This window comes from Pygoscelis adeliae, unplaced genomic scaffold (assembly GCF_000699105.1).
Source record: "Pygoscelis adeliae isolate BGI_AS28 unplaced genomic scaffold, ASM69910v1 Scaffold166, whole genome shotgun sequence".
Taxonomy (NCBI): Eukaryota; Metazoa; Chordata; class Aves; order Sphenisciformes; family Spheniscidae; genus Pygoscelis; species Pygoscelis adeliae.
The window spans coordinates 4,079,626-4,099,617 of NW_008825156.1; the positions used below are offsets into that span (position 1 = coordinate 4,079,626).

A 19,992-nucleotide genomic window follows, 5' to 3' on the forward strand; every position below is an offset into this window, starting at 1 on the left:
AGAGTGTGATTAATACATGGTAACTCATAATACGTATTGATTAATGTGATTTTTAATTTTTTTTTTTTAAGAGATACTAGTCTTTGACAGTGCAAATAACCCCTTTCCTGTTATCTTTGAAGTTTTATTTAATGGCAGTGGCAGCTATAATGTGTTGGGTTTTTTTTTTTTTTTCCTCTGACTGGTAGGGATCAGCCCTCCGCATGTGTGGTGCGTGCAGGTACAGTGCACTTCTTGTGCTCTTCCTGCACAGGTGTGCTGGGGGACCAGGCTTTGTGCCCGCGGGTCTGAGGTCTGCGCCACGTGCAGGAGGGAAGAAAGGCTGAGAAAGAGGTGATGATGAAGTTCTGCTAGGAATGGCTCCCGCTGCCCCTGGTTAATGGGCCTTCTGTTGGTTTTAACTGTGCAGTGTAAATTCGGCTCTGGATTTGTATGGATTTGTGTGTGACTTACAGTAGCATTCTGTGAACTGATGCTACCATCATGGCTTTCATATGTGTTGGTATTTCAGTGCTGTAGGTGCTGGGCCTCTTTGGAAACGAAAGTAACCAGCAGCTGTGTAACTCAAAGCTCTGAAGAGCTTGTCTGATAGACTCCGTTAATTTACACTTGTTGCTCTGGGCAAGATGGTATTGTATTACTAGTCTTCTCTCAAGCAACAGCTCAATGTTATGTGCTTTTCAGGAATACTGTAGTCCACTTTATACTTCAGATTTGATAGGAAAAAATATTTTACAAATGCATTTAAATTTGGAGGAGGTGCATCATAGGGTCACAAAAATGATCAGGGGGATGGAACACCTCTCCTATGAAGACAGGCTGAGAGAGTTGGGGTTGTTCAGCCTAGAGAAGAGAAGGTTTCGGGGAAACCTTATTGCAGCCTATCAGTACTTAAAGGGGGCTTTTAAAAAAGATGGCGGCAAACTTTTTAGCAGGGCCTGTTGCGACAGGACAAGGGGGAATGGCTTTAAACTAAAGGGGGGTAGATATAGACTAGATATAAGGAAGAAATTTTTGACACTGAGGGTGGTGAAGCACTGGAAGAGGTTGCCCAGAGAGGTGGTGAATGCCCCATCCCTGGAAACATTCAAGGTCAGGTTGGATGGGGCTCTGAGCAACCTGCTCTAATTGAAGATGTCCCTGCTTAATTGCAGGGGGGTTGGACCAGATGACCTTTAGAGGTCCCTTCCAACCCAAACTATTCTATGATTCTATATTTTATCCAACACAGTGAGTTGAATGAGATTGGGGAAGGAGAAACTTCTTTAAGAACACTCAAGAATCACACAAACCAAAGGAAGTAACTTTGTTGCTGTAACTTTTTATTTTTGGCTTTAGCTGTATATGAATAGAGTTTGAAGTGTTTCAGAATTAACCACAAGATAGGCTGAAACAGTTTGTTACTAATGAAGGAACTTTTATTGGTATATATGCCAACAAACACGAACCGCCAACCCACAAGAACAGGTGTACACTGTGGGAATTGTGGTTTCTTCATATTAAACGGTACTTCAGCGAATGTGATGCTAATACCTTTGTTTATTCTTTAGCCTGATGTCTGAAGGGGCTGAGGTTTGTAGGATTACAGTCAGTACCTCAACAGCATTGTGAAGCAGTGGGGAGGACATGGGTAAGGCTAGAGAGGGACTGAGACAGACCCATGCATGTTTTAAATGTCCTTAACTACAGGAAAGGTTTTGGTTGGAACATGCGTCCTATTAGATAAAAAGCACATAACCGCAGGAACCCAGGCTGCATAAATTCTCTTATTTCATGGAATATTTATTGGTAGAATGTAAATGAAATTTGGATTTAATTATTTGGTGAAGTAGTTAATGCATGGTGTTATTAAAGGTTGAAGGAACAAATCAGGTTTTAATGCCAATTTGAGTTTTTACTTCTTAAGTGATGTGGAGTTTTTACATTATTCTGTTAGCAAAATCTGTTCTGTGACTTTTTTTTTGGTTGTTCTGGGTTTTGGTTGTGTGTTTTTGGCTTTGTGGTAGAAATAGGAACTATATCCAACCTTATGATTGTAGGACAACTTGGTTTGGGTGAGACCTCAGGAGGTCTCTAGTGCAACCCTCTTGCTCAAAGCAGGGTCAGTGGTGAGGTCAGACTGGGTTGCTCAGATCTTTCTCCACTCTGGTGTTGAAAACCTCCAAGGATGGAGACTGCACAACCTCTCTGGGCAGCCTGTTCCAGTGGTTTACCATCCTCATGATACATCTTTGTATCCTCAAGGTGAAAAAGCTTCTCCTATACGCAGTCTGAAGCTCTCCTGTTTTAATTTATGCCTGCTGTCTCTTGTTCTCCTGTCATGCACCACTGTGAAGCGCCTTCTTGATTACCTCCTTGCAGGAGGCTGCTGGTAGGTCACCCTGAAGCTGTCATTTCTCTAGGCTGAAGAAGGGCAGCTCCCTCTGCTTCTCCTCACAGAGCGGGTGCTCCTGACCATCTTGGTGCCCCTCTGCTGAACTTGCTTCAGTTTTTGATGCCTTTCCTGTATGAGGTCCGAAATTGGATGCAGTATTCCAGACTGTAGCCCTGAGACAACTTGATGGATACCAGCTGTAATTCTTTAATTCTGTTCTGGACACTTGTGGTTTTCTAAGAAAACTTAATTAAAACTTGATTAAAACTTCGTTCCCATGGCATAGGTTGTAGATAAAGCATTTCCATTTTATGGGAAGGGGAAAAGGGCAATGTGTTTCCACACTGTCCGAGGACACACACAGCAGCCCAGCAAGGTCTCAGTCTACAGTATTGTCCTCTGATAATGACTTTTTCGTGTTATGCATTAAATTCAAGAAATAATAAATCAGAAGTGCATTTGTCTTAAGAAGTTAAAATCTGTCTTCAACATTAAAAAGCTGATGAAGAGAAAATGTTTTGAGGTTATATGTCTTACACGGCAGAGGAATAAAGTTTTTGAAAGCTGTTTTATTCAGTTTTCGTAGCTGTTGTATTAAATTTTTTCAGCTTTCTACACTGTATGGCTTGCTACTTAGATGAAAGCCGGATGCTGGAAAATTTGTATTTGCTTTCATATTTAGAACAATGTGGATCGTCGCGTCTATTATTGTGTAAATCTTTGCATCAAAGTAAAGTATGTTCAAATGGGACTGGTGAGGGTTTTCAGCCTCCATTGGTAAATTTAGATGCTATGCATGTGAACATCTCTTTTTTTTTTTTTTTTTTTTTTTTAAACCAGTAGGTTTACGGCTTAAAAAATGAGGTAGGTAGTATTTTTGGGTAAACCTCTCCTTAAATACTTTTTCCAAAATAGTATGCTTATATGGCAGTGCTTATTGGACGGCTTCCTCACTAGACTCTTTAAATTGTGGTTGACGTTGGAGTTTAAGGGTATGCTGCTTTTACCCAGGGTGTTTTAATCATATTACTTTATTTTTTATTAGATAATGTGTTTATTAATTTACTTTTTGTATCAGATCCAGAAGAAATAAATAATGCGATGTGTCACACACTACCTGTTGTGTTCTTGTGGCAGGATTCGTTTATAGCAGCATTTCACTTATAACTATTCTGCAACTCTGCTACTGTAATTAGTTACATTAGGTCTGCATAGTTTTCTTTTGTGTGAAAGGCTATACCGCAAATGCTGCTTTGTGTAGTACAGAATTGAGTAGTGAAAAAAGTTAGATTGCTACTTTCCTGTCACACCAATGATGCCCAGTGGAAAAACAAACAAACAAAGAAAAAATCATCTCCATGCTTCCCAAAATCTTTGATTAAAAAAAAATACTTGCTTTCTATGTGAGCATCTGTCTTCGGAGTTTCTGCTTCTAATTGGACTGTTGGGACCATTTGTCCCAACCATTTAATCCTGTAGGAGCCAGAGTCGTTTACATCATTGCGAAAATATCTGTACCAGCATTGGAGATGAGGGGGGTGTGTGTGTATATATCCCAGATATACACATATATAGGTATACATGTATATATGTATGCATACAAATATATGTATGTATGTGTCACCAATACATGTATTTAACTATCGGACCTACTCCTGCTTCCATTTCAAACTTTCAAGATTTGGCTTAGATGTTCACCTGATATCTGTAAGCAATGTACAACTGGTTGAGTCTGCTGTTCATGTTGTGACATTAGTGACAATAGTCACTGTCACTAAAAGTCAAGGTTCTTTTTACTAGGTAGCAAAGTTCCAAATTAATTTAGATAGATAATTTTGAAGGTACTACATTTTACCTTGGAGGTTTATGGAGAATCATCTATCTTTGAATACTTAGTGGGAAAGAAAGGAACAGTCTTAAGTGAGTTCCAAGCCTGAATTAAGATGATACGATACAATAAGGTGATCTTTTACCTTTCTAATTTTATTTTGCTGTGATCAGAGAATTTTTTAATTTAATTTTCAATTTTGAAGGCAGCGACTGTAATTTTTCTAAAGTTGCAAAAGTGAGGAAATAGAATCAAATTTCACTTTTCAGGAGTGTCCTCTTTTCTAAGAATTTCCTTGTCTTCAAATCTTTATCACGCCTTTTTTTCCTTAATTTCAAGTTACTTGAATGTGTTTTTTGTGAGTTAATAAAATCCTGATGGTGTCTCATGATATGCATCAAAAGGATTTGTGAATCACCAGATGACTTTAACCTGTATTACTGATGGAAATCTGTCATGATCCTGTGAAGTGATAGTATATTCATCCTTGTATCTGTTGTTTTAATGACTGAAAATATTTGTAGCGATTCTGTGGCATTTTCCGTATTAGCTTACCATTGATTTATTAGATCTGTTCTTAAAAGGATGTTCATTAACAACAGAATCTTTCCTGCCGATATTACTATTGGATAATATAAATTGTCTTTGGTAGTTCGTTAAGACAAAAAAAATATTGACTGAGTTCCAAAGAAACTTGCAGTTCCCTTTTAAACTCATCATTAGTGAGCTAGGTAGAAGGAAGGACACTACATGAGAGCATGTCTGTTGGTTTACTGACCATTTAACTGTTCGTTTCAAACTTTTCTTGTCTGCAAGCTTTTACAAGGAAAAGTGAAAATACGGTATAATCTGATGTCATGCCAGCTGTCCCCTTAGCTGTTTCTGTGAGCACAGGCTCTTGTGTTGACCGATTGTAGTCACAGACATAGCTGCTCAAGACAGTTACTGAATTGTGTTCTGACTAAATAACTAAACGCTTGTGGATTCTTAGGCCGATAGCCGAAGGAGGATATGAGATTTGAGAGAATCACTTTTACTTTGTGATTCTTATGTAATAGTTCCTAGGCTAAGATGCTAATTAAACTGTATGAGAGAGTGAAATTTTGACCTTATGGAAGTCTCCCAGACACTGATTACAATGGAGCAAGGCGTTTATCACTACCCTGAGGAGGCACCCAACTTTTCTAAACAGCGGATAACATTCGGTATCTTGAAAGGATGGGTTTTTATGTGCATCCAGCTTGTAGTGGGTGCTATTGCTTGTGTAATACAAGTAGTTGGTATTGTTCCAAATTCTTCCAAATTACGTCTGTATTACACTGCATTTTTCTTCCAATAATATTCTTTGCAGAACTTTGATGGCACTGATGTTCTTGGACTATTCATTGACACTTTTGCCAACCAACTCTAAAAGCTAATATCTCAAAAATACTCAGAAGGCAATGCTGAAATTATTTAAAGCTATTGATGTATTTTGGAGACATGTTATGAAATAAAGCAAACTATGCCTGGCTGTTTGCCTGGCTAGATAACAAGCACTTTCTCCTGTTTGGAGTGACAACTTGCTGGCTGAACAGTAGTTCTTCACTGCACGAGTTCTGTCGGCTGCACCCACACCAGTAACTCCCATAGAAGCATGGGTGCTTTCCCATAACTATCACCACCGTTTGGGGGGTTCAACATAAAGATGTTCATGCTTATCTAGTCTTGCAGGTAAGCGTAAAGCAGTCAGCCTACATGGAAAATAAATACTGTAGAAATGGCTCGTAATAGTTTATAGGACAGTCAGTCCAATGACAACATGAATTTTTCTTGCAACTTATAAATTTGTTGTTAATGTGATGTACACTCAGTCAGTAGTTGATTCACACATTTCAAGATTCATCTGTCTGGGCATTTAAATTACTCTAGAGGCAATCTATAAACTTGTTTGACTTCAAATGAAAGGTCATCAGCATCAGTCACGTCCAAAAGTTAATTATTAAAACTTGTCTTTGACTGGAATACAAAATGAACTGAAAAGGAAAAAAAAAAAAAGGTGAAGTCATGTTAATTATGAGTTCTGCAAAAGCATCCATGCAGCCTGTGTCAATTATACTATAGGATTGGAGACTGGATTGTAATTGTGTGGTTTTCCTGTATTTAAATATCAGTTAAATTTCATCATACTATAGGTTAGGTTAGTGCAGACAAATGATGGGCAATGTTAAATTTGCAGGCTTGCTTAATCAATACCTGAGAAATGTTTTAGGCTCCATTCTGACGGTGAGCAGTGAGGTGTTATCAAAGGATATGGGTGTCTGTCTGTCTGCATTCCCACCCACCCAGTAGGATCATAAATAGCATCCAGTTTATAAGGTTATCTGGTTCCACCCCTGAACCCAGGGCCAACTTAGAAGTTACATTAGATGCTCAAGCAGCATGCTTTCACATGTGGCTGATGTTAGCCAGGTGTATTAACATTGTTTACATCTTGAAGGTCTTGAGTCTTTCTAACTGCTGTAGTACATTGGCCTTAAGACAGTGGGTGACTATCAATTCTTATGTTTGTATATGTTGTGTATGCATGCTGTGAAGTGGTAGAACTTGTGTCGCAAATCTATCTAATTTCAAAGAACCAGTGTTTGAACTGTGATTCTGTTACGAAAAGTCTGAGTCTTCACTATTACAAACCAACAGCAAGCCTTGGAAAATGGTGTTCTGTAACTTTGAAATTCAGAATTACTTTTAGCAGTCTATAGTGTAATTTCATAATGATGGTAGTGGTAGATGCTAATGAATGTAATTTTTGTGTGGATTTTTCATGCTTTCATACTTGCTTTGGTTTGGTGGTTCTGTTGATTAGTAATTATACAAAATCAGAACAATACAAAACTGTTAAAATTAAAAGATGATTGCTAGGAAGAATGCCATAATTCATCACACAGAAAATTCCTAATGTTACTAGAAAAGTTAGCTGGGCGTTTCAAATGTGTGGTGTTGTACTAATACAAGTTAAACGGCGTTCAGAATTCACATGGTGAAGCATCATAAGGCTTTCTCAGTTTTGCTGGGGGTATTAAGTCTTTCTCTAGTGAAAAAAGAATAAAAGGGGCATGAAGAGTGGAGCAGTGTATCTTGTCCTTTTATTAAGGTTCGTTTATTGTGCCTGTTATACATGGTAGATTTCTGGACAATAGAAACGCATTCAGCAGTTGCTGTTTGGAGGAAATACAGGTGATTAACTTCCGGGGGGGCTTGGTTAGCTGATGCGTCTGGAAAACAACTGTGCCAGGTCTTTTCTTAGTCTTTTCTTACTCTGTGCTTGGAAAGGAAGGAGAACTTTCACTGCAACAGGTTTACTAGCTTACTCTCACTGATGTTATTGTTGTTATTGTTGTATAAACAGATATTACTGTTAAGCAAATGTTTCAAGGACATGAAAACAACAACAAACAATCGTGATCTAAATCTAAAAATCTAATGTTACAATTTCTCTCATTCTAATCAAAACAAGGTACTGCTAATGTTCTTGGAATACATCTATTTAAATACTGGGAAAGCTTCAAAGGGATTGTAAGAATTAAATGAAATTTGCAGAGAAAGATGGAGCAGCAGACAATGACAGAACAGAATAATTTAGGTTGGAAGGAACCTCTGAACCCCATCAGATCCAGCCCCTCCTGCTCAGAGCCAGGCCAGCTTCAAAGTTGGAACCAACTGAAAAAGTTCGATTTGGTTGCTAAAGGCCTTATCCGGCCACGTTTTGGATGTTTCCAAGGATGGAGATTCCACAGCCTTGCTAGGCAACCTTTCCAATGTTTGACTGCTCTCATTGTGGGCAGAAATCTCCCTGCTATCTAATTCCTTGTTGCAAGGCATTAGCCATCTGTTGTATAGGTTGTTTTGAATAGTATTGCTTATTCTTAATGAGCCCTATGAGGCAAAACACTTAAACTCTCACTTTTCAAATTCAAATAAACCACTGTGTTCTGCAAAACTAATTGTTAGTGGCAGTGGTTTCATTTCTCTCTTCCCAGTCAAGTCCTAAGTATTGAAGCTGCAGATTTGCACAAAGTTTTGGTTTTGTATGTCGTCTTGTCTGTGAAATTGCCATCTGCATTTTGTGTAGTAACGGAACTATCGTTCTGTTTCTCTGCTCTTACTATTCAAAGTGCAAAACTTGTCCCAAAATGCAATTGCTCAGATATTGAAGAAGTGTTTCCTTTCCAGCTGAAACTTTTATTATTAGCAAGTAATATTTAGTCTATTAGTAATGGACTTGCTCTTTAATTGCAGCAAGAGGACTAATTCATCTTCTGAAGGCCTGGTGAATTTATTTCATGGGAAATAACAAAACATCTGTAAAAGTGCTAGTATGGTATAATGGGTAACTTCATTTCCTAAATAACCTTAGAGTGCTTCTCGAATATAGTCCTTTTTCTTAGTCTTAATTGTAGAGTGAGTTACTAATGACTAAAAGCCTGCAGATGAGAGCTTGCTGACAGTTTGTCTGCCTCTGGAGAATAAAGCTGACAATGTCCTTTCATTTTTTAAAGCTAATTATGTATTTGCGTTTTTGCTAGTAGTCCTAGCCTAAGTATCAAAGGTTAAACAGACTGCTTCAGTCCTGATTTAAAAGAAAAGACTTTTAGCTTAAAACTGTTTGAACTGTGTGGCAAAAATGGAGTTTAATTGTTACTGTTAATAAATTATTATTTTGTTTGACATCTGCAAGTTCCTATTCCTTTCTTTGGATGTATACTTAAAATTAGAATATAAACTCACGTAAAATTGCATCTTCAGAAAACAATACTCCTCAGTCCTTTTGTGAGAAAAAGATCATAGTTGCTTTGTAGATGTTAGCACTGCAAGCTTACTGGAAACACTTTCTCCTGATCTCTGATTTCATGGGAAAACTGAAGAGTTAGAAACTGCAAAAGTACTTCATGAACCCACCTCTGTAGCAGAGGTCAGTTCTCACCACTCTAGGAAATCAGTGCTGTTGCTGGTGCTGTGGGGTAGTTGATGGCCTGTAGGGCTAGAATTTTTGTAGCAAGCAAGGCTGGAAAAAGTCCTTTTGGTTGTAATATAAGTTGTCACAGCTTTCAGTTTATCATTGAAAATGTTCATTATGTTGGTCCCTTATATATGACTTCCTGTAGCAAGGCATATTGGAAAAGGAGTGAAAAGTTTATAACACAGAAAACAGAACTCTGCTGTTCATGGCCCAAGTGGGACTTAGCGTGAGCAGTTTGTGGTTTTGGTTGTGGAGGTTTTTTGTTGTTCTTGTTGGGGCTTGGGGGAGTGGTGGGGGGTGGGTATTTTTTTGTTTGGTTGGTTTTTTTGTGGTGTTTTTTGTTTGGTTTTGTTTTTTAAATCAAGGCATGTCCTGAGCTATTTACGTTTCAATGTTACGGGTGCATGAGCTGTTTGATTTTTAGCTGTCCTTTACTCTACAGAAAGGCTGTTACTTCTTTGGAATTTCATTACTTTGAAACCCCAAAATATTTCTCTGTCTTATTCTGTCTCGGGGGGGACATCCTGCTATGCTAGACAATTGGGTCCAATCTGTAAGACCTGAAATTGCTGGGCATTACAGGAGGAAAAACCCCAAATCTTCTTTAAAACAAAAAAATGGATGAAGTGTTAATTTTAGCTCTTTGATGTGTAATTCATTTAATGGCCCTTTTTTTGTGTGTGTAGGAATATACTCACAGTGTGTTAACATTTTGCTGCATTTGATGGGAATTCTAGTTTTGGATGTTGTTTACCTAAATACTGTTAACTAAACCCATAAATATTCAGAACCTTAAGTAAGTGAGCTCTTGGTTCATTACTCTCTCTAATTCTAAGGCTCCCTAGCAGCATCTCAGCCACGACCTTTCTAATTCTGAAACAAGATCTTCAATTTCTTATTTCTTTAAGATTTGTGATTTTTATAGATTGCTTCTTTGGACAGGGCTGGAGAATAAGGGGCTTAGTAGGTATGAGACTCTAGAAATTGTCTTGTGATTTCTATACAATTAATTCAAATTATCTACTTTGGGGAGGAGGGAAGACTACCAGTTTATCTTGACATAAGCTTTCTCCACTCCATAATTTTCCATTGCATGAGTACAGTTACACAGATAAAATAATTGTCTTCAATGGATAGCAATATTTCACAGAGGGTAGCAAAACATCTAGATAGTACTCTGAGGGGAAAGTTGATAGAAAATCCCAATTTTAATTCACCTCAGATGAAATACTAAATTATGTTGTTTTATATAGGCCATGCAACTGAACAACTAAGGTTATATATGATCCTCTGCATGGAGATGTAAAGAAAAATCATTGAAGAAATACCATACTAGAGGGGAAAAAAAGCATGCAACAAATGGCTTCCACAAAAATCTCTCTCTGTGATCTCATTAAATATTAAAAATTGTGTAAAATGTTGTCCAGCAACATTTTAAATTCCTTTCCTGGTTCTGTTCTGTGAAACTTACAGAAATACAAATCAGTAATTTATGTTGTGTAATTTCTGTATTATGTTTAAATAATCTGGTAACAGTCAAGTGTAAATACTCATAAATTCAAGTGCGTCTCCCTAACTAAGGATTGCAACTAGTTTACTTTTAAAACATTAACCTGTTTAATAATTAAATGGTACACTGTGCCATTGGCAAAGTCAACAAGAATGCAGGAAGGAGCTGAAAATATTTCTGGCTTCAAAGGTACCTAGGAAATATGTTTCATTTCTGGAGTAGCAGCAACAAAGCATCAATATAAACAGTTCTGCCTTTTAGAGATAATAGATATCTTTTACTGAGTTTAGCAATATTAATTTCTTTTTTCTTTTTTCTTTTTTTTTTTTTCCTTCCCTTTCAGCCATAATCAGCAGACCACGTCATTTAGACATCCTGTGACAGGACAGGTTTCTCCAGAAAATATTGAATTTATTTTGCGAGAAGAGTAAGTAGTTCTATACCCATGTCAAGAGATCTAAACCAGTAACACATTTACCTACAGTAATTTAGTAGTTTGACAGTTCTTCTGGTATTGTAGCAAAAATGTCATAGAGATGGTTTATGCTTAAAAATTTACTTCTCATTGTGATAGTATGTTTTTGATTCTTGCACTGTTCCACATTAGGGCTTGAGAGAAAATCTTTACCAACTCTTTAAAAAACAAATGAACAAAAAGTCCCAAAATAAACAAAAAAGGCAATATAAATTGGATACTTAAATAATAATGCTTTAGTCTTATATACATATCAAATATACAGAACATAAATGTAAAATGTCTTCAGAGCAAACTGAAAGGTTTGTACTGAAATTGAAATGCACAATATTACTAGTTTCTATTGTAATTCCTTGGTTTTCTTATGTTTTAGACTTTCCATGTTCCCTGTCTTGGGCTGGTATTTATTAAAAATTTTTTGATTAGGCATTCTTCAATTTATTCTAAAGAAATAAGAATCATATATATTAGTTTCCAGCATATTTTATCTTGATTGTCTGATTTAAAAAAAAAAAAAAAGAAAAGAAGAAATGCATGTGTTGAAACTGGTGTATCTGGGTATGTCTTTGGTGTTGGTTTGGATCACGCCCTGTTTCACTGTAGGGTTTAACTACTCCTGTCATCCTTGCTGCATGCTAGATTGCTCCTGGAATCCCTTCTGTAATGGGATGACTGGATGTCTTCCCTAGACAGAGTCTAGGAGAAAGTTCTACATCACTTCTAAAACCACTCCAAAGGGCAAGAGGAATGGGACACCACCAGATAGCTTCTCCTTTTCCAGCCTAGTCTTCCAACACTGTTTAAGCAGCCTCTAGCCCTTTATGCATCACAGAGGCTGGGCATTGTGCTGTGATGGGCTGCATGGGGTGGTTTGTACAGCTGCCCGCACGATTCTGAACGCTTTATGTTTCAAATGATGTGACATGTAATTTGCTTTACATTTAATTTAAAGCAGTATAGCGTTAAGAAAAATGAGGCCCAGAGAAGGGCCTTGCGAGACTCCCAGGAGACTGAGGCTTTTCTGGTAATGTCCTTTATTGTGGAATTGGAGAGGAAAGAAGTAGAGCATGACTGTACGGCCCTCTGCTCAGAGCTTCTGGTACAGCCCAGAGAAGTGCTTCTCATGGTTTAAAAGACAAACCAACCAAACAAAAACAACAATATAACAAAACCCCAACAAAAAAACCCAACTAAACGGCTGCCCTTCCCCAAGCCCAAAGTAAATCCAAGGGCCAGTCCTATGTTAAGGCCCGTGCTGAGAACCAGCATGAAATAGAAGGTTGAACGTATTTTGCAGTGTGTGGGAGAGGCCTGTGATTAGGTACAAAGACTGTGGGATAGCTACTGAGCTGGAGGTCACCCCAGGTGTTATGTGGTATGCAGGTGGCTTGCTGCTCGGGCAGGTTTTGGTTTGGCTCGGCTCGGTACAGGTATGCAAACAAGCTGCTCCAAGTAATTTAGTGAGGAGAACAGGTGTCTTGCAATGGAGCAAATCTCAAAGACAGTATAGACAACAGCGACTGTGCATCTGCGCTGCAGCTTCCATCCGTTAATTGATTTTTATTTAACCTGTTGTAAAGGTTCGATCAAATTTAATATAAAGAAAATTTGTACGTGTGTAAGGGAAAAATAGGTGTTGGGATAGAAGAACTCCTTGGAGTGCCTCCCTGGGTTAGTTACACTTCCCTGGGCTGTTTCTGGTCTTGTAATCGTGGTAGCAGATAAAAATCTTAAAAGCAGATTTGAAAGAAAAACTTGCTGGTGGCACATGGTTTTAGTGATCTTTTGTGTATGTTAGAAACTTTTCTGGAAGAGCAGTGAAGGTGTTTATTTGGAGGGCAGTCAGATGAACGGGCATAACTTGTCATCTCTAGACTTCAGTTACACTGAGATGGTATCAAAAATGGGAAAAAGATCTTACAATGTGGTAGAATTAATAGAGACAGGTGGTTTTTATTCTAAAAGAAGAGGGAATGGCTGGAGGGATATAGAGAGGAGTATGTGTTTGTAGTGACTACTCAGGAAACTGTCTTCGCGAGAACATTTTTCTAAGCTTTATTATTGGCCTGAAGTACATATGGAGTGGTTTTAAAATTAGATGGTTGTAATATATTAGTTCAAATTATTGTAAAGATGTCATTTTTCAAGTGCATGGGATGCATGGGTTTCCTCAGTTTTGTAGCACTTCTATGCGACAGTGTAGGTTTTACACCGATGCTGTTCATCACGGTCATATCTGAGTTTCTGTCAAATGGCACTGTTGAGGTATGTGGATGTCCCTGCTGAAATCAAAGGAACTGTTAGTACCTTCCTGCTTTTAGGCCTAGGAATTGTAATGGGGCTGTGTTGTGTTTTCAGTTCTTTTTCCTTAGGTATCAGGGATTTGTATGGAATCGGTGGTGGTGATCGTGTATTAGTTCACAATCAGTGTTGTAGATTGTATCTTGTGATGAAATGACTTTCACAAACAGGACAGTCGGAAAGAGAGTCTCTGGATTTGCATGGTCTGTGGAAACTTTCCACCATGGGATCCTTTTGACCAAGAGTACTTTTTTCTATAGCTGAAGAATCCTGTCTGAAGTAGTAGCACTCTTAAGGGTTTCATAAACAGTAATTTGTTCTTCAGTGCTGTTGTAATGTTATTAATTAATTAATTTTAATTTAACATTAGGGCCAAAGCCAGGAGTTCATAGAATCATAGAATCATTAAGGTTGGAAGAGACCTCTAAGATCATCGAGTCCAACCGTCAACCCAACACCACCATGCCCACCAAACCATGTTCCTAAGCGCCTCATCTACACGTCTTTTAAATACCTCCAGGGATGGTGACTCAACCACTTCCCTGGGCAGCCTGGTCCAATGTTTAACCACTCTTTCAGTAAAGAAATTTTTCCTCACATCCAATCTAAACCTCCCCTGGCACAACTTGAGGCCATTTCCTCTCGTCCTATCGCCAGTTACTTGGGAGAAGAGACCGACCCCCACCTCGCTACAGCCTCCTTTCAGGTAGTTGTAGAGAGTGATGAGGTCTCCCCTCAGCCTCCTTTTCTCCAGGCTAAACAGTCCCAGTTCCCTCAGCCGCTCCTCATAAGACTTGTTCTCCAAACACTTCACCAGCCTCGTTGCCCTTCTCTGGCCACGCTCCAGCACCTCGACGTCCTTCTTGTAGTGAGGGGCCCAAAACTGAACACAGTATTCGAGGTGCGGCCTCACCAGTGCCAAGTACAGGGGCACGATCACTTCCCTACCCCTGCTGGCCATGCTATTTCTGATGCAGGCCAGGATGCCATTGGCCTTCTTGGCCGCCTGGGCACACTGCCAGCTCATGTTCAGCTGGCTGTTGACCAGCACCCCCAGGTCCTTTTCCGCCAGGCAGCTTTCCAGCCACTCTTCCCCAAGCCTGTAGCGCTGCATGGGGTTGTTGTGGCCGAAGTGCAGGACCCGGCACTTGGCCTTGTTGAATCTCATACAGTTGGCCTTGGCGAGTTGTCACCAGATGTTGACTGGGAGCTAGTGGGGAGATGTAAGCACAAACTGGTTCAGGCTGCAACAAACATATCTGTTAAAAGGACACATTTAACATCAGAAAAGTAATTTATAGTAATCTAGAAGTGATGAATGTACAGACTGCTCTGGCCATTTCTCATCCAGAAAGCAATGTTATGGCAAGAAGTTTTGGAAAACAATGTCAATAAATGATGTAATCCTACTTTGATTATGAGTCAGTTATGAACCAGATGCCCTTGCCTCACTTGATCAAATGAGAACTGGATGCTTCCAGTAGAAGGCTGAGACTGTATTTCACTAGTCTTTTCCCAAGGCATTTCCCCTTTTAAACAATATCATATCAATCTTGCTTTTTAAGCCAAAATCTGATTTCCTCAACTACATTGTAACTGGAGGATAAAAGCAGAGACTATTGCCTGGAACCTGTAACTTTTAAATTACATTATCTTTTGATCCTTATGTTACTCCTTCTTCCTAAAGGTGTTCTAATTTAGATTTTTTTGAGAAGCAGTGATGATAATTCCTTATTTCCTAACCCATTCTTAGTTGAGACCACTGTCAAATCCCCACCTCTCATTCTGTTTTCCATGCTTAGAAGCTTTGGTCATTTAGTGTGTGGGACGTGTGTTCTGTACCTTTCACTAGCCCTGCTTGAGTACTAGCTTTTTGGCATGAGGCTTTTAGATTTGTCTTTTATCTGATGGAGTGATTGATTATAGGTGAATGCAGTATTCAATGTATGAGCCCATTGTTTTTTATAATAATTTAATTATACTTTTTCTTCTCTATTCATTTCCTAATAATTCTTAACATTGCTGCTAGTCATTCTGCTAAGATGAAAAAATATCCTTTTCTCAGATTGCTGGTGTGTTTTGAGCAATAAAAGCTGCAGAGATGTTTTTAATTTCTCCCTTCTTTGAATTAGTTTTTTGTTGTTGACACTGAATTCGGTTTGGCATCTCATCACATGGTTACTCATATCTGAAGATTATTTTTCTATCTGTTCTGTCAGCATTTCAGTTTTTGTCCAGGTTAATTTTTGTCCTCTGTTGACTTGGTCACCTCACAGTTTTCAGGATCACCTCTAAATAATTTGAACACCTTGGCTGTATGGGAAGTCCCTCTGGTAGCCTCCCTCCATTTAACAACTGTATCTTAACTGCTGTGCTTTACTTTCATGTTTCTAATGAACCCTTAATCCACAAGGGGACCTTTCCTAAACAACCAATGGAAAAATGAGTGTTAAGGATAAGGCTGCTGGACAAGTGTTAGGTCTAGTTTAACCATACTGTTATATGCGCATTTCTCTGAACAATCTATGATAAACTTAGGATAGATGCACGTAATGTTTAGATTTCTTCTCTCTTATCTATCTTTAAATAACAGTTCTTCAAATAACTGACAGCGTGTATCTAATAGCATCTGTTGCTAAACACTGGTAGTTGTGTATTAGATATTTTACAATATATTTGTGATTAGTATTATGTTTTCAAATGAGAAGATAGTACTTTAAAGTTAGAAAAGATAAGACTTCAACAGAAATGTGGAAATACTGAAAATACATATGTATATATTGGGAGCTTAATCCAATGAGTGTTACCCTCTTTTTGCCTGTTTTTGTGCAACTGGTAAAACCTGTGTATCACCTCTGGGGAGAGAGCCATCTTATTTTGTCTATTGCATTTGGTTACTATAGCAGCAAAAATATCAGGTGGAGAGAAAGGAGGAAACCCAAACAGCCCCAAAATAAACATCTGCCATGTTTACATGTATAGAAATACTAGGAGAGTTAATTTATTTTTATCTAGCTGAATAGGGGATTTATTAGTATTAAAATTAGATTAACATGTTATTATGTCATATTCGGTTTCAATAAAATAAACTTTTAAAGTTGCTGGTATGAACGTGGATCTTCTACGTTGACTAATCTTTATGATCCTTTAGAGAAAAGGAATGTGTTCTCTCGTGAGTATTGCATTTTCAATATGGGCTACTGGTGTAATCATTTTTTTGTGTTGTTCAGTGGTTTGTTTTGTTTTTTTAATAAACCAAATATTGGCCATGTAATTCTTTTAGCTGGTAAATGTGATTTCTGTAGACATACTAGCACTGTTTAAGTAGAGCAGGGAGTTGCTTGACAGGCGATACTATATAGAGTGTTATTTTCAAGTATTTTAAAAAGATTTACAAGGCACTGGAGCTCCGAATGTACGTACTGCAATTCTGTGTGTGTATACACACACCTGGGGGAGGCAGTAAGGAAACTGTCCTGAAAATAGACAAAAACAGCACTATGAAGACAAAATGGGATGTATTGAATAACAGATATTATCAAACGTCTTTGGTAATAGCGATTCTGAACTAGTGTTTCTGAATGCACAGAGTTAATGCTGTAGTCACTTATTTTAAAGATTAATCTGTAAACACTATTAGGACAGTGTTAACTCCATTAATATGCTGGGATGTTTCAGGTAATTCTGCATATTCTGCGTATTTTTATTTGCTTTTAAAAACAGACTGAGAATATTAATTAGCTACTAAGAGACTTGAATACTTGAGTTTCATTTTGTTCTGATTTCATGCAAATCTGTTTTATCCTTGAAATACTATATACGAGTACTTAAATTAATTTTCAGTACTGTTTGGTGTTTTGTTAGACCTCACGTACAGAAAGTTTGGATCACCAGTGTTTGCTGCCAAAGGCTTTTTTTTTTAGGAGAATAATAACATATTTTCTCTTTCGGTGGATTTACTGTCTGTTTTGCTGGCTATGTGAGTTCTTCCACATGGCAACAATCTCACATTTTTTAAAAAACATTTTTCTCATTGTGGATTTGTTCTTTTCCCAGTTGAAGTTCATCATTAATCTTGGTACTACTAGAAAAGGAAAGCTTGATTTATTGATCACTTTCAGTAGCAAGTGGAAGGGAAGTCGCTAAGTGGCCAAATTATAAATGCTTAGAAATTATGCATTTATTGTTCTCTATCGCATTATGATTTTCTGATAGTGGTGGTCTTGTTAAATGTGCAAAGCTTATCTTCCTCTGTAGTTCTTCTAAATCTTTTTTTTTTTTTTTTAACTGCTGTATGTCTAACTTACTGTGAAACAGTATCTTGCGGAATAGTGAAAATCTGTTCAATCTGAGTTTGCCTACCCTGATTGGTAGATTAAAGCCATTCCTCAGGGGTTATTTCTCTTTCCGTATTAATGATTTTCTGAATATGTATGTTACGTACTCTATCCTCTTCCTTTCACCTCCTACTTCCCCCCTCCTTGTTGCAGTGAGTATCTGGAAAATAACATGTATTGTGCGGCTGTCCTACAGTATAAAACTCAATAGTTTGTGGTGTGGACATTGTAAAGAATCTACACCTCAAGGGAGGAAGAGAAAGTTTGTGTCTTCTAAGGCCAAACGTTCGCCTTGGATGTGGTTTGTTTTCATACTTTTGCAACTCATTTCTAGTGGCCCTCTTAATGATACAAAATCTAATACTTTAGGTTCATTTTGAGGAGGCAATGTAGAAGACTGTCACATCTCTGTTAGTGTTCCTCCCTCCTTGAAATACCTATTCTGTGTTTAGGTGCCTCGAGCAGGGAAATAGAACCTTTTTGATAAGTAAATATTAGGAAAAGGCAAGTAAGATGGTTTTGCAAGTAAAATGCAGGCACATCATAAGTCTGCATTTTCTACCTGTTTGGAAAGGGTATAGAGTGGAAAGGGAACAAGTGAGAACAGAGTCAAAAGCAGATAATAAGACTGGCTGATCAACAGAAATAGCTTAGTCAGGCAGCGTTATATACGGGAGGTGTCTTAATCTGCTCTTTGCTGAGACTGGATATTCCTAAAGCTGATTAAATGCTGAAGTAGGATACCTGGTCCATAAGAGGTAAGGCAAATGGACTCAAACTGATGTGATGAAGCTCTCATGCATTAAAGGCTGGCCAGGGATTTTAGGGACTTGTAATTTGTTCTTGTATCTTGGACCTGAACTTACATACAAAAGGTAGAAAGAAGGGATTTATGCCAGATCAGCAAGGCATAAAGGAAATGGGATCAAAGTTGTGTTACTTCCTTGCAAGCTTAATTGAAGCTGTGTGGTCACAAATGGAAAAATGTGCTTTACCTGACACCAAATCAACTACAAAAGCTTTTGGGCAGGTAATTATTCAGGTTATAACTGGGGAAGAGCAGTGGTGGCAAACACCTTGTCTTCAGTTAAATCCTGTGTTGAGCTACTACAATCACAAAGTCGTCTTTGTTCTTATGAGTGATAACTGCTCAGAATTACTCTGTTCTCTGTTGCGTTCAGAATTGGATTGAATTTCAGTGGTAGCAATACTAATGTTTGGTGTGGCTTGTGCTTTTTTTTTTTTTTTTTTAAATACATGGCTTTGGTGACTTGCCGAGATGCAAAAAGGAAAATCATAGGCTGTTAATAGTTTGTTTTGTTTTTTCTGATGTGGCTGTATTGCTACTTGTTCCTAAAATACAATTTGCTAAACTATGTTGTTAAGGAATTTTTTCAAAATGGGTTTAATTCACAAGTTAGTGTCAAGCTTGGCTGCTGAGGCTTCTCTTCACAACCTGCATATGGCATTCCACAAGATTTTGCACTTCCGTTTATCCTCGCATTTCTTCATCTGGGCAGCTGTACTGAATTCTTACTTGTTGAACAGGTTCTTATGGTTGGATTGATCTCACCTATGCTTTGAATGGGTATCTGCATCTGAGCTAGTTATCAAGATTTCTTGAATCTTAGTATGACTCAGAGGTTATTTATTTCTAACAGTATCTGCCATGAATTGCACCATTTCACTTAAGAGGTACTTTAATATTTCATATTGTAGTATGAATCATATTTTGGGCAGATTCAAAGATCTAGCATTAAGTTAGTGAAAGATCTAACAGTAGGCTAGTCTCACTTTGATTTTAAATGTGAAGCCTGTTATTGCAAAGTGCTGACTCCTATCCTTCCCTCCCCAGTACTGGCTCTTCCGCATGTTTGCAGCCAAGCCTCTAAATTGGGCACAATTTCGTTTCTCTTCATTAGCCTTATCTTCTCTGAGTGCTCTTTGTTATATCTTGATTCTCTGTTGGATTTGCAGACAATTTGGCAGGTTTCTTCCTCCTGATACATTGACAAATACCAATCATCAGATGTCACTGGCAGCATCTGCTTGAGAAATACCTGAAATCAAAATAATACGGGTGGTGCAAAGGAAATTGCAGATGCATGGGAAATGTTTGACTAGCCTGTCATTCATTTGCTCACTGTGAATCTTAGATAGAAAAAGGT

The 19,992-nt window shown here is 38.1% G+C and overlaps 1 protein-coding gene across 1 annotated transcript in view; it reads left to right on the top strand.

The window, feature by feature from the left end:
- The window catches only part of PLEKHA7 (pleckstrin homology domain containing, family A member 7), a 79,247-nt gene that overhangs the window by 1,888 nt on the left and 57,367 nt on the right, over window positions 1–19,992 (top strand). The window contains exon 2 of the mRNA XM_009328614.1: window positions 11,055–11,138. Coding sequence (XP_009326889.1) covers window positions 11,055–11,138 — 84 coding nt within the window. The remainder of the gene's footprint in view (window positions 1–11,054; window positions 11,139–19,992) is intronic.